Source organism: Lineus longissimus, chromosome 8 (assembly GCF_910592395.1).
Source record: "Lineus longissimus chromosome 8, tnLinLong1.2, whole genome shotgun sequence".
In the NCBI taxonomy this organism is placed as follows: Eukaryota; Metazoa; Nemertea; class Pilidiophora; order Heteronemertea; family Lineidae; genus Lineus; species Lineus longissimus.
Genome location: NC_088315.1, coordinates 4,814,005 through 4,829,716, shown reverse-complemented (window position 1 = coordinate 4,829,716; position 15,712 = coordinate 4,814,005). Strand labels below are relative to the sequence as shown.

The window sequence follows — 15,712 nt, the reverse complement described above, 5'->3', positions numbered from 1 at the left end:
AGTTGAAGAGAATTCCCGTCGGCCACGGATAACTTGTTGGGATATGGTCACAGACTGGGTGGACTTCAAAACGTCAAAAATGTGGTTGCACGGCACCCTTTATTTACATGAATCTATTTACAGTTCCAAATTTATTTACATGTACATTGGTCAATTTGAAATATGTGAGCACTGACCAGAACATAACAAACAATTTTGTTCACGGTATTGGATTGTAAGAAGTGCGTATCTAATACAATGCGAAATGTTTAACAAAATCATCTTGCAATAGAACATTATTGCCTCTTATCAGCTTAATTAATAAAATTCTATATTCTGAACCATTTGAAGGGATCTCGAGAAGTATATCTTACCTGCTGATTGATTTGTAAACACTTTCTCGGGTGTCGACTTCGCAAGGCAATTATACCAGGAATGAATTACAAATACATCTCTTGGTGGATGAACACCTCGGATATCACATTTTAAATTCCAACTATTGTTTCTCCTGACCTGATTTTGGCATGCAGAACATTCTGGGCGACTACAGCCTCCAGATGTCTGTTGTGCCATCTCGAGCAGCTAATGAGTAGTTGGTAACGACAGAAATTAAATTATAATTTCCCTAATTAAATTATAATTTCCCTAATTAAATTATAATTTCCACTTCACTCGCCATCATGCGCAAACGTAATGCCAAACATATCGTGCCCAAGTTCATTCACTTCAACTCTTAGTTCAGGATAATGCTCCAACACTTCATCCAGATCCTTCTTTGATAAATTGAAAAGGTCGACGTGTGTCTTCGCACAGACGGTCACCTTGCTGGTCATTTGATGGAGGAGGTTTTCCTCACCGAAGGTTTCTTTCTCTTTTATGGTGTTGTAAGTTCCTTCTGAAGTCTCAATTTCAACCTGTTGAAGAAAGTAAGGGATTTCTTTCTTTAGAACAATGGCAGTGTTCGGAGGTGTCATCATGGTGCAACTGCTTGACCAAATACGAAAGGCTGGTATCATCCAGACAACCATTGGACAAACTAACTACCATGCTTTTCCAATACATCAGTTGTGTCTCGCAATAAGTCACAAACTATACCATAGTTAAGCCCATTAGACTTCAACGTCATAAACAAAAATTGGGCCTTGGATCTGTTTTCAAGATGCAAAATGAGCTTGTGCCCCACTTGCCTCTCCTTTATAGACATAGAAGAGCCCAGTGATGATGTCTCCCTTCTTGATGATGTTGTCTCCTGGCATGTACAAGCCAATGTCGATCTTCTCGGCAAGCAGACGGAAGAAGGCGTCCTCTGCAGTGTTCAGGAGGTTGATCTGGAATGCAAGAATAGTGGTCAATCGAGTCCTCGCACACGTTGATTTGATAATTGCACCATGTGCCTACTATTTGCTCTTCTTACCTTGGCGAACATGTCTGAGGACATCTCCAAGGTGAGCTCTGCGATCATGCAGTAGGGTGCATCCTTGAAAAGTCCCTTGGGATCTACTCCCTGGTTACGGATCCAGAGGTAGTTGAAATAGCCAACCACTCGTTGTGTGAGTGTGGTTGGAACCTCTTGGTCAACGAGATGAGACTGAAACAATACCATGACATTCACATTTATTAACTATTTTTATCCGATCTCTACTAATACCATGAGTACTTGAATGTGCCTTAAATCTACGGACCTCTGAATGTAACTCAGAAGATATGTCACAATTGGGCGGTGATGAGCCATGTTCCTTTTCGTAAATGACATCTACGGACTTCTGGACTGCCGTATGAACCTAAATGATCATTTTCCTATTAAGCTGTGCTCCATACTGAAGACTCAAGTTTTCGTTCTGAGGACTAGATTTCAGTTGTGACCCAGGATGGTTGTGTCCTGTTGTGTACGTCCTATTCTTTATGTTGAAGACTGGTTTCAGTTGTGACACTGTCTCTGGCGTGTCAGTAGTAAAAACCTCTCACCGTGATTGCCGATAGCTTGTTGTCATACTCCGTTCTCTGTGCCTCTTCATTGGAAAGTGTAGAGGCGATGTTTCCCAGGACAAAACCAAAAAGTAGCTTGCCACATATCATGACCAGGCTGGCGTACACTGAAACAGAAATATGCTGTGAAGACAAAACGATCGGGTATGCCGAAGCGGCCAAGCCTGGACTCCGACAAAAAAAGATGTCAATCATTGAAGGAACATGAAACTGGTCAATCATTTATCACACCTCACAAAAGAATAGGTTTCTGATTTCGAGGAATATTTCCGTAGCGGGAAAAGAAGACTTTCATCAGTTACTACTTGTTCTATTCTATTTGAGTGCCGGAGTCCTTGACACTGAAATAAAATGTATCGATCATCGTCATCGGCTTCCTTATCTGGTATTATTCAACTTACACATCTCAAATACACTATGGGCGCTGATGTCTCCGTAGCCAGTTGAGGTCATGGTGGCCACAGCCCAATAGACGCTGTCGCAATACTTCAGTGAGCTATCTCGCAAATGATAATCTGCGGCGATGGAGCTCGTCCAGGTGTGGGATGTCTGGCTGGAGAGGCATACGTTTCCAGGGCAGGAAATCGAGTACCAGATGCTGGCAAAATAGTGGATCACCAGGCCCAGCTCGAAGACGGATCGCAATAACCTGACCGTTAGCACACTGAAAGAATAGGTGGGACGTGGAGAGGAAACATCACGGAACATCGGGATTAGAATTTCACGGAAATTGACCTTTATGGTTTGTGGTTCAAGTCATTATCCCAGGCAAGTCGTGAGACACAGACCTATGCTGGTTGAAGAGTGCATCATTTATATTATTTAAACAAAACTAACTCGTTCTTCCCGGCTTGATTTTCGCCCCGATTCCAGCGCTTGAGTGCAGAGTAACCAGACGAAAACCTGCTTGGAGAAGGAGCGTTACGGACGCTTTCTGTTTCAATTAACTTCAAAAACACTTACTCTGCGTTCAATTCCTTCTCCCATCGGCCTAACCACTTGAAGGGATGGTAGAGATGCAGTAGATGGATGATCCTTAGGTAGCTTAGGACCTTCAACTGGCTGTCGGCTGGGGCCGCTAAAGCAAAGATATCCAAGGGAAATGTTGCTATGAAGTCGAGAGCGAATCCTTTAGGAGTCTTGAGATAGTTCATGTAGACGGCGTGGAAGTCCTCGACCAAATCCCCGTACTTGTCACGGAAACTCAGGTGGAAGTTGACGTAAATCTGAAAGTCGATGCAAGCAAAAACACGGTCAGTCCATTTTATCGACCGTTCAACTAAGTAGATACAGTTTCTCTTGATCGTCTGACAATGGAGTTGGACACAACCAGTCTCGTTTTATTTTGAAATCCGAAATGATTCGATGACATTGAGTTCTCGTCCGTGATTCAACTTTCGGTGAATGTTTTTCGAATGCCTTTAGACAAGAGATAATTGGTCAATCTATCGACGGAAAACGACCATAATGGTCTAATTCTTTCATGCCGCGCAGACGAAGCTGCCACAGTCCGATCCATCCCTTACCTGCGCCACGAAGATTACCTCTGCGAGATAATTCAGTACCATGATGGCTGGGTGGTGATCCTGGAATGCCGCCTGCAAGAGATTAGATGCAAACCGTATTGGCGTCAGCTTTGCACGAAATGACCATCATCGTTAATAATACAGAAGATCTCTCCAGTTTTCGACTTTACGGAACGCTATTACTGCGCAAAATTCCTCTGTAAATGCTTACATACAGAAACCTTTTCTCCCGAAGACATAGCCATGAAATTATCACGGGTGAAGAAAGGATACATCAACTACATGATTAGCGCAAAAAAACTAACACCTTCATAAATGAGTGTCATTGCGTCGCTGGCCGTAGTGTACCTGAGGCGGTAAAAAACCGAGACGACAATCACCACCAACAGATGCAAAAGTTAGTTAGTCCATGATTATTTCAGTTTATCACAATCGCAGATACCGCTTCGATATGTTTCCTTAAAATAGTCTTACTTGAAATCCAATGGTCCATCCGACGATCATAGCAGAAATCGTGGTGCACATGCTGAAGTACTGCATGAACTTGCCAGCCGGGTTGATGGTGAACCGGTTCATTTTATCAAGTCTCTCCATCAAACGGCGACAAGGGCCAGGTTTTGGTTCAGCCTCTCCCTCACCCTCTTTCGGATCTGAAGAAAGGTAAAATAAAACCCCTTACAATCAATGAACTACCATTGTTTTAACGCACCTCAAACATGCGAAGCTCCCTCGGCCGCATGCGGCGATTTCTTTGAAATGTGGAGATAAAGTAGAATCAATCATGGTTCTGAGGAAATGATAGGCATATTAGTGCAGGGGAGCCGATAGACCTTCAAACTCTATTCCAACAAAGATGTTTTACAAATTGACTGGATCTACACATGTATCGTCTTCGGAACACGTTATTTCTCGTTTGCCTTGGCTACGCTTGTGTTACCGGCAGAATTTACCTTCTTTTTTGTCACTGTCGCCTGCGTTTTGGTTCGTGTTGTTGTCTGTGTTGCTCGCCTGCGTTTTTTCTTTTACCGGTGAACCCAATTCTTCCTTGGCGCCACCTCCATCCTTGTTCTTTTCTTCGTTGTCGGTTTTTGACGTCTCCGATCGATCCTTGTCATCATTTGTAATACTTGGTATTGGTTTCTTAATGATCGTCTTTGCCTTTGGCTTGTCTAAGCCTTTCTTTTCCCTTGCTGCGGCAGCGCTTCGTCGCTCTTCGGCTACCTTGTAAACTTGTTCCTTGATTTCGGGATAAAATTGTAGTACGCTATCGAGGTCGCCCTTTGAAAGCACGAACATGTCGACGTTTGTTTTGGCCCTGAAAATAAAAAGACACGGCGTCAGAGGATGCGGCGTATGTCAGGTATCGGATCAAACCTCCTCCCGAGTCGTGCTGGATTGCCGACTATTTGAAACCGAGCGCCGCGGGAATGCCGCAATCCTGCCAGATCATCGTAGCCACTTAAAGATGTCGAACCGCCGTGGAGGCAAGGGTGACTTGGTGAAAACAGGATAACCACAAGGCTTGAAATAGCACCCCGGAACGTCACCAACGGAGAAGAAGGGGAAAATTCGCCAACACCAACGCCAAACTCGTGGGAAGCAACTTCTTTCCCCTGAGAGGATTCCATACTTACCTGATTGATGCTGTCCTTGGACATGTGAACAGAAGTGCTACCTCTCCAAAGAATGCGCCAGCCTTCATGGACGCGAAAACAATGGAGCCATCTTCTGACACAACATCTACAACGCCGCGGTTGATGAAGAACATCTCGCTGCCGATGTCAAACTTGCGCACGACATAATCTCCTTTCTGATAGAGGACTGGCTTGATGCAACGCGACAACATCTTCATGAATGATACCTCCGTGCCTTCGAAGAGAGCGACCTTTCCAATGATTTCTCTGTAAAGGGAGTAGGTGACATCTGCCCACAATGACAGCGGCAGGCCATCGAATAGTGTATCAGGGTCAACACCCTTCGTCCGAATCCAAATGTATTCGTAGTAACTTATCACACGGTTTGCTAGTTTGTCGTTTACTTGTTGATCCTGGATAGAAGATACAAAGTTTATTTTTAGTTATGGGATTTGTGTATAACTCAAGAGTGAGGTAATGTACAAAAACAGTAAGCTTGTTTATGGTAAATGAAGACGCCATTTGTTCGAATGAAATTCTGCCCACGCCCACATATTTTGGCAGTGAAATAACTGTGGTCGATCATACTCACCTTGAGGAATTTATTGATCATTTCTAGCTTCTTCTGGAAGCGAGCTCTCTGGGCATCGGCGTTAGCGAGACTGGCGGCAACACTGGCGATGATGTAACCGAAGAAGACCACGCCTATGATCATCGCAGAGAGAGCAACAACCATCTACAAAACAGGAGCGTGCAAGAGTCATATTTTTCTCCATGAAAATTAATAGAACATGGCAACTACGACATCAAAGTAAAGACTATTTCATCATTTTTTTATGGGCATTACCTCAATAATATCGATTCCAGCGGTAGCATGGATGTCACCATACCCGACTGATACAGTTGTAGCCGTTGACCAGTAGATGCTGATTACAAAGAGGGTGGTGACGTCTGCCTGAGAGAGGTCGTATCCCGAGCGGCTCAGCCACGTGCTGTTGTCTCCACTGTCATAGCTGGAGAGCACGATCCAGGACTTGGCCCTGCACCTGTGGCCAGAACCGGTCTCTACGTATTCCACGTCGTCTGCGATGAAGAGGTCTGGTGGGCACGCCATCATGAAGAGGCAACAATTCAGAATGATAAGGAATATGACCGTGTAGAAAGCGAACTTTATTTTTCTAAAAGAAGGAAAAGAAGATTTGAAAATAAATCCATATTTATCTGTTTTATGGCAATGATAACAATGGCTAACTGATGAATTTAAAAAAGGATGTAAGCCGCAATTTTCAGTTTACGTATTTCCTGCGACGGCATACGCGGCTACAATTGTCATATAGTCAGTGTCATGGTTTATCAGATGACATACCTGAAAGTTCCAGTCTCTTTTTCAATTCTCGATTCAAGGAAATTGAACGCCATCGGCAACCTATAGACCTGAATGAGACGGTTGATTCGAGCCAACGCAAACAGCTGCACCGTACTTGCTGGAATTGAAGAACAACAAAATGGTCAATCCGGAGCATTGAATCCGGAGACAACTGAACATCTTAGGTCGCATTACAACTTTCAGCGTCTCTTGTTTCTATGGCCGCGTCAGGAATTGCCGTAAAATCGATATGGATACGTCCGGGAGCGATTTTTTGATATGCCAGAACTGGTGCATAGGCCGATGTGATCGCATTTTGATTCCAAGTATCAGAATGACTAATCATGCGTTGGTGTACAACATATACATGTATACGCCTGCAACAATGTATCCGGTGACGGAAACAGTAATATCAGACGAATCTGACAGGCGGCTGATGCGTTCAAACTCAAATAACTGACCTTCAATTGTCGGAAAAGCAGCCAAGACGAATAGCTCTATTGGTAGAACGGCCAGAAGGTCAATGAAAAAGTTCGTTTTGGCGTATTGCTTGGCAGTGGAGATAGGATGGGTGATGAGTAGATTGTTCTCGTTGTAGAAGGCGATGTGGAAGTTGATGTAACTGTAAGATAATTCTTTGTTTGGAAGTTATGGAAGAAAATATCTAATTGCTTTAAAAGTATATTTCTGAACCTGGACCGAATTGAACGCTGCCTTCATTGCGAAACCTTCTTCCACCGATCAGAGGACGCTTACGAAATCGACCCAAGGACAAGCCGAAACATGACGCCATGACCTACCAGAAATTGGTGTCGCCAACCCCAACAATGCTGGATGGTGTGGTGACCGTGTATTGGAAGGTCGCAACCGACCTCTTGATTCAGAGTCGGAGCACATTCAAACAACAAACCCCACCATGACATTCCTAGGTCCTACTTTCCGTTGAGGAATAGTTCAGAGAAAACAAATAAAGTCATCATTGTTCCTTCGTCCAACTTACATATCCAACAAGCAGATGAGATCGAAGGTGTACATAATCACCCACATGGCAATGTTCTGCTCGAAGAAGGCGATGTGGATGGGCAAGGTGCACGTGACCACGATGGCAAGAAGCACCCTGAAGACGGTCCACGCTTCCAGCCATTTCCCAGTCGGCAGGAACGTCCACCTCAACAGGCAAAGTGCGAGGATCTTTTGAAAGAGATTGAGAAGGGAGAAGGGTTTGAGGTACTCCTTGTCAAGAACTCCGTTCTCTCTCTTGTGAAATACCCTGATGGATTCCTTCAGTTTCGACTTCTTGCTCTCTTCTTCTAACGCATCCTCTGTCTTCTGTCTCTTGACCTCTTCGTCCGATTCAATAACATCCATGATCGAGTGCACGACCGATTCACTTTTCTCTGCCGTGTGGTGCAATCTCTCTACTGTCAGAAGTTGTTTACTACCCTTGGCGATGAGACCATCGAATTCTCTGCAAAACAATGACCGTGTTATAGCAACTATCAATGTTTAGATATCGTGGTAATGTAATGGAAAATAAATCGTACAAGAACATATAGAGGAAATGTATTCATACTTTCTAATTATTGGAAATTCGATGAATAGTTCCTCTAAGTCGTCCCTGGTTATCATGAGCGCGTAGCAGTAGGTCACAGCGCGGACAGTTGCGGTTCTCTTGCCGGAGAAGATCACGCCGAGTTCGCCAAAGTATTGCCCAGGACCAAGCTCTGCATACCGTGTCTTCAGGTCTGCTGAAAGCACCTACGGAAAAAAACGAGAAGTAAGGGTTTTATTCCCTCAATGAATTTGTTCTTCGCCTAACCAATTTTCTAAAAATGTGTTCAACGTTTTTTTCATTTCATTTCAAACAAGGACGCATTATTCGTTATTCCTGACGTCCATCCTCTTTAATATCAGCCAATCAGACGCAATGACATCACATTTGAATTATCAACGTTTGTGTACTAACCTCGCAATAACCTTGTTTGATTAGGTACATCTCCCTGCCAATTTCACCACTGTAAATCATGATGTCACCAGGGGTGAACAAATAGCCCTTGGCCTTGAGCGTCAGCATCCGCAAGAAGCGCTCTTCCAGATTGCGGAAGAGCGGGATCATTCCCACCAGTTCCACGGCGTCCTTGTTGGCAATATCCAGTTGAAGTCCAAAGGGAACGTCGTACAGCAGAGGCCGGCCTCCGGGGATGAATTCTCCGCGTGTTGTTGCAAATTGTCTGACCAGACACTCGATCACCTTTTCTCTCACTGATTCGTTCAGCTTATTTTCAGTCATAAATTCTTTAACGGCAAAGAGCTTCGCTTGATATGTTACTCTGAAACACATGTGACAGAGTTAAATACACCTTTGCCAACGGAGAAGAAAATTGTATTTGACACTGATGAGGTGACTTTGTAATTCTGCACAGCACGGCTGATTTCGTCCATCATCAATGCATTTTGAAAAGAGCTCTCACGAAGCATCGTAACGACGTATTTCAAAAGGGGGGCAGGATGCACCAGGGCATGATGCCCAATTCGTTACTGACATGCACAAACAATTATTTGACGCTGGCGTCGAATTCTCGGAAGAAAAGGTAAAAGATCCAACCCTCCTTACTTTGCAGAATCCATATTGGCAAGGGTTGCAGCTATGATAGAGAGGCAGTATCCATATAGGAGGAGACCGATGAGCATAGCCACAATACACACAACCCTGCCAAGGGTGGTATGGGCTGATATATCTCCGTATCCCGTGCTCGTCATGGTCGCGGCAGCCCAGTAGAGAGACTGGACATACCGCATGCCAATATTGACATTAGCGTCGGTATTGAAGAGGTTAATATGCGTCACCCAGCTCATTGATCGGCATCTGAGGAAAAAAGATGAATCGGCATGCACATTTTAAAAAGTTCAATTTTTTTGCGTCGTTTTAGAAACCCAATAGAGACACCAAGCCGTTAGGTTACATTGCGATATACGATAGCGATAGTCGGATGAGATATATTCTAGATCCGTTCAAAATTTCCACGACATACCATAAGACATTGTGATTTCGATTTCTCAACCTCTCTAATATTAGACATCCTAATGCCGTAGATGTATCAAGAATGAAGGTGTTACACTAAGTACCCAAAGGTAATACTTACGCATCGCCCGAGCAACCAGAGAGGAACCACACACAAGCGAAGCAATGAGACAGCAGTGAGATGTAGACGATGCATTTGGCCATACGAATCGAGACGATGTCTTGGTCCAATGATGCTTCAAGTTTCTGAAAATGGTCCGCAGCCTTGGAGCGGGAGAGGTTTATTATGAATAGAATCTAGACGAACAAGGAGAAGTGGTTCCGCTTGGAAAGAAGGATGGGAAGTAAGCAATGAAATGAAGACTATCACTAAATTCATCAACATTGTTCGCGAAGACTGAAATAGGACCTAGTTAGTTGTTCAATTGCATCAACATTATTTCGTTTTTTAATATTTGACGTACGTATTCATTGGCAGTATTCGTATTAAGCACGATTGAAAGCGGCAATCATCGGAACTTCTCTCTTTTTCCCAACCATAACTGACGCTGATCCCGCCTCATCCCCAGAGAATATCATCTCCAAGTGCAAAGTAAACCAACGATCTGTTGATGTCATCGATAATCTTACCTTTACAACTTTAATGAGTCTGTTGAGCTTGAGGAAGGCAAACAGAATCCACTTCTGTTGTGTGGTCTGCGCAGCAAGGCAGATGAGCTCGATGGGAAGGATGGAAACCAAGTCTACAAACAGGTAGTTCTTGGCGTAATTTCGGATAATCTCCTTCTCACTCTGCATAATGCCGTTGGGAGTGTAGACAGCGGTACGGAGGTTCACCACGACGTCAGACCAGAGAAAGAAGTCCAGTATGTAACCAACGGCAATCAAGATATACCCGAAGGACGGAGACCCGTATCCTGTGTAAGATGAGAAGTAATCGAGAATAGTATCTCGGAATTGTATCTTGATACACGGATTAAAACATTGGTTGGTACTAAAAACAAATTCGTCACTGACATCGCGTTAACTTTTAAAATTTGTAGTTACGTTTAATGTTATTGAGTTGAAAACGTTAAGGCTAGGCTCTAAGGGATTACGTGAAGGAGATAACGCCAAGTTAAAGATCACGCCAGTTGAATGACAAAACTTTTTTGAACAACCGTGTTCCGTTGTTTCGCTTGCACGTCGAGCTGCATTGGGAAAAGTTCTCTGGCAATTCCTTTAGAAGTTGAAGTGGAATCACGTACCTGAGTCTTCCTGAAAACCGGCGAAACAAGCCAGGAATGTGTTGTAAACTGCGATAAGAAAGGCCACAGCCACTACAAACATCTCCCAGTTTTTGTACCCCTTGGACTTCGGATTGATTAACGTGGTCGTTATAGTTGTGAAGGCGTCACTCACAGCGTCCCAGCATCTCTACTTAAAAGAATGAAAGAGTTGATTTGAGAGGAGTAATTTTGAACTAATAATTGATGGCAGATCTCATCGATAACAGCCCAATAACTGTAAAAACAGAGGGAATATGGTTTTAAGTCTGTAGACTTGCTGGAGGTTTATTTTTCGCGGTTATTTGCATTTTTAACTGGTAGACGGGACATAAGACTGGAGGCAATAAGAACCACATGAAGAAAAGCCCTTCATATCAATCCTCTCATCTAGAAAAACATCTTGGCTCTGCCCCTAATCAGGGGCTATAAGCACCATTTGGCCTGGGCCAAAAAAACGGGCCATTGAGTTAGCAATTTTCTCCCCTTGGTCAAATATTTTGACCTTTCATCGGTTTTCACTTGGTTCTTATCAGCCAGATGTGCTTATACCCCGTTCTGTCCCGCCTACCCTAGTCAGTGTTGGCCTGTGCACCTCGATCAGTTCGGAGAAGTCCTCCTCTTCCTCCTCCAGCTCCTCCGTGGGTGTCATCGCCGAGGGTGCATTCAATCGCCTGTCGTCAATGATTTCAAGTCCGTCTTCATTTGTCACCGAGTGCCTGTGTACAATGGTAGCTTGTCCCTCATCGTACATCAGGCTGCTCCTTCTCTCCATGATGCTGTGAACGCCGTGGTCGGTCGCGGGGGCAGACGGAGGCCTATATTTCATGGCCGGCTCTGAATCTTTGTCTTCCACAATTGCTTCCATTTGATTGTTCTTTGCAGAGGCCTTGCGCCTTTTCTGTAAAAAAACAACATTAAACGTGTTTTGAAGTAAGGTGCTCTACTTCAGCGCTATCATTTAATAGACATTTGACACTGGCATCTCAGTCAGGTGTAAATTGTGATGACATTACAGCCGAATAAGTTCGCCAAATTACTCCATGCATGTGTTACCCGTGGACGGTCCCCTAAACCAACATACCTTCCTCTTCCCAGTCGCCTCCTTGCCGCCCATCTGCAAGGGCTTAGCATTGAATATTCTCGTATTGGCTAGGTCGTGTAACTTCTTGGCGACGTCGGCATAGTGCGGCAGCAGCTCATGGACATCTCCTCTTTCCAGCAACATTAGATCACAGTGGGTGGCCGCCCGAATTGAGGCAGTCCGCGGCAGACTGTGAATCAGATTGATCTGAAAAAGACACAGTTTTAAACCGTTGAAAACCGATGGATGTCATTGGAGGTACAACTAATGTAAAGAAGGATTTATTGCATCTGTCAATAATGACAAATATTTACAGCCTTCCTGATGTGTGCTGCTTGTCACCTCAAGATTTATTTAGGATCACATGAAGGGCACATGATATAAGACGCAACCATCTGTTTTTCTGCGTTCCTACTGAAGACTAAAAGAGGGGGAGACAGTAAAAATCGGAACACATCTCTTTAGACGTTTCCCCAACAGTTTCCTTTTCGGCGTCGCTAACCCCACTTTAAATTATAGCAAAAGTCTGCACCTTACCTCGCCTATGATACGACCCTTAGCCAGCTTGGCAACGACCGATTCATCATCTTCACCAAGTATCTGAAAAAGAGCGAGGTTAGATGAATGATGAAAAAATCACCAACGCGGGAAAAGAGGGCGTGGCTAGCTAAACAGTGAAATATTTATTGAGATACTTGACAAAACCCAGAAAGGGCAAAAATCATAATTTTGATTTTGATGCGTCAAGCCACGGATGTGTGGTCAAGTCATGGGGACTTCTCAACCTTACCTCAACCTCTCCGCGATGAATGTAATACATCTGCTGGCCAATGTCGCCCCTGTTGACGAGGAATTGATGAGGCAGGCAAAGGGCAGGTTTTATCTTCATTGAGAGCTGGCGGATGAAACCAACATCTAAATCCTTGAATATCGGTGCCTGATAAGAGAATAATTTTATTAGAAAGTTTTATTTACGCCTGTTCTTGTTCGTCATTTTACCGAACACTCACATGAGTTCAACATGAAGGTTTGTGCCAAATTAGTTAAGGTTGCCATTCTAGTTGATTTTAAGTCGCCCAGCAGAATGGTTGAGTCGCGTAAGTAAATTTAAGTAGTATAGCATGATATGGACCTAAAAATAGGTCCGTGTTAATAGTAATCAGCTTCTGGGTAAACTTCGCGTTGCGCTATAGACCAACTCCTTAGAATTGACCGCGCCCCGGAGACCGGTACCTCGCCTCTACAATAATTTCCTATGAACCGTTGCTACGCCAAGTCAGACGCGGATGTCACATGAGCGCTTACCTTATCAATGATTCGTTGGTTGATAGACAATGAAATCTCTTCTTGAAAGGTAATTGGAAGAGTATCAAACATGCCTTCACTGCTCACCCCTTTCTTTCGATACCAGATATATTCATAAAACCGTGTCACCGTACTCATCAGTTCTACCGGAGTTCCCTCTTCGTTCTGTGAAAAAAAGATTTATCTCTAATAGGCTGGTTTCTCAAGCCTTACGCTATGGTCAACAATGGATGATATGATTTTCGTAAGCAGATAACTTCAGTGAAAATTTGAAATTTTTATTTTTGAGTTTTTATAACTTGCCAGATGATGTTGGATCGTGCCTAATCTGTGAGCGAACTGGGCGCGCTGGGCTCCCAAGTTAGTCAAGAGTGACGTCATGCCTCCGAGCAGCATGCCGAAGAAGACAGCTATTCCAACCAACATGCCAGCAATGCAAAACCATTTCTCTGGATACGTGCTGCCCGAGATGTCACCATATCTGAAAAAAGGAACTATGTGTTAGATGCATGTGTTGTTTATCAGTAACTATTTCTACAAGCCAACATGACGGCTCCCTCCCTCCCCTCCCATCCCCTCCCCTGCACCTTACTAATCTGGCTAAATGTGGGCACTCAACTCACCCAGTTGATGTAGCGGTGGCCATGGCGAAGTAGAATGATACAACGTACATGTCGTCAACAGTGGCGTTAGTCGGGTCCACACCTGTTGGTAAAGAAGAAATAAATGGTTATGACGTCGCAAATATTAAGAAAATGAAGAAAAAAACGTGGCAATGCAATAAAATCTTATACATGTCCCCGTGATAAGATTAAGTGGAACAAGCTGAGTGAATAGTAACAATTCTTGCCCAACATTCAGTACAAAACATTCTCTATACCTCTATATACCATTGCCAATACCACCTACCAATATCAAAGTTATAAACCCAGCTATCGTTGAGGCAAGTTCGGGTCATATCAGACCTGTCGGCAACCCCGCAAGCCATGCCGTACCAGCCGCAGGAGAGACAGTGCGCGAACAAAAAGCACACAATAGAATACTTAATCGTCCGAAGTTTGCTGGTACTCGATCCGAGTTCTGCCTCCCGAGCATCTGCAGAGAAAAATGGAAACTTCAGGTTGGTGTATAGCTTATTGTTGCAGGACATGTTGGTAGTTTTTATCAATATCATGACTGTATACCCGATGCCATTACTTAAACTTACGCCAGGGGAATAATCCGGTTTATCGTCGTTAACACCTTTGGGCAAGTTTGGCTACTAACGTCACGACTAACGTAGAGACACCACCACGCAACGCCAACGGGGCACCGGGAGATACCCGCGCCTCCGGGGAAGGTTACGCATGTACGACGCCAATGTAATGATGATGACTGGTGATGATATCAAAGAACGGACTTACTGAAAAATGCGGATATTCTGTGGAAACGAATGATGCGATTGAGACGCACTTTAGCCATCATATCCCAGCCCTGGTTTGCCGGAAAAAAGGGATAGACGATTGCTCCTGGAAGAATCGACAGCAGATCCAGGACAAATCTCTTCCTGCCATAAATGCGCAAAGTCGTCTCCCGATTTCGTATCAACACGCCATTGACTTCATATGCCTGTAAGAACTGCTTAATAATGTCGAAAAGATAAACGAAATCACAAAAGTAAGCAATCACCCACATCGACAAGAAACCAGATGAAAATGTGGCCATCAAAACTTCAATGATGCAGGAAACAAAAACTGTTAAAATCACAAAGGCTTCCCAAGCTCTCACTTTGGCGTCCTTGGGGGATATGTAGAAAAAGTTGCAATTGAATTCGATTTCATTCACGCCAGCTTTGTTGTCACCACCAGCGTTTGATTGTGGTCCCTGTTCGGGCTCGGTCGTTTTCCTCGTCGTCATTTTGAATTCGACGCCTTGCAATCAGTGATTTAAATCGGCTTTCTCTTCGCTCATGACTTCAGTGCAGAGGCCAAAAGCACCCTAAACAACACCCTCCAGGGCGACACTATTGCGTTGATTAGATCTCATGAAAATGGATTTAGATCGAAGAACCAGCACAAAAAAATTGAGACAGAACGCAAGAAGTTCGATTCCAGTGATTTGAAAGACGTCGCTCGTGCCGAAGATCGGTGTGCGTTCTATTGCACACGTGACAAAATAGAGGAGTGACGTCTTTCTCGCACTTTTCACGCTGCTCCGTCATCATCATGATTTTGGTCATGACGTCAATGCAATCACTGAAGGGCCGCACAAGATTCTTCTTAAATTTGTGCGCGCCGTTGTCGGGTCATCCTCGATTACCAGAATCAGTCGTATGCTCCTCCCCTCGCACATGTTACTGAGCTCGGTCATTGTGCCGAGTGGAGTGTTGGCCTGAGGTTCAGGATGGCGTCGGGCGGGATGGGCAGGTGGTAGCGAGCATTGAGCAAGTGATTTGCCCTTTACCCAACCGACGGTGACGGCATAGAGGTCGAGATCAGCTGTCAACCGCCCCCTCCCCCATTGGGATCACGGCATGATAGGATTTGGTCCGGCGCCGAAGGCCGAC

At 44.4% G+C, this 15,712-nt stretch overlaps 1 protein-coding gene across 1 annotated transcript; it reads right to left on the bottom strand.

Moving 5' to 3' along the window:
- Window positions 1-647: 647 nt before the first annotated feature.
- On the bottom strand, window positions 648-15,063 carry LOC135492519 (uncharacterized). The gene is made up of 31 exons (XM_064779032.1): window positions 14,571-15,063; window positions 14,077-14,262; window positions 13,791-13,872; window positions 13,471-13,648; window positions 13,168-13,332; window positions 12,653-12,799; window positions 12,400-12,462; window positions 11,863-12,069; window positions 11,350-11,679; window positions 10,761-10,929; window positions 10,144-10,430; window positions 9,635-9,777; window positions 9,106-9,357; window positions 8,458-8,821; window positions 8,065-8,249; window positions 7,492-7,959; window positions 6,953-7,113; window positions 6,492-6,609; window positions 6,160-6,303; window positions 5,973-6,117; window positions 5,718-5,861; window positions 5,126-5,538; window positions 4,442-4,806; window positions 3,966-4,141; window positions 3,492-3,563; window positions 2,929-3,191; window positions 2,367-2,629; window positions 1,945-2,072; window positions 1,394-1,567; window positions 1,167-1,307; window positions 648-893 (listed from the first exon to the last, which is right to left on the bottom strand). Exons 1-31 carry the CDS (start codon window positions 15,061-15,063, stop codon window positions 648-650), a joined length of 6,672 nt encoding a protein of 2,223 aa, XP_064635102.1.
- Between the last annotated feature and the right edge of the window lie 649 nt (window positions 15,064-15,712).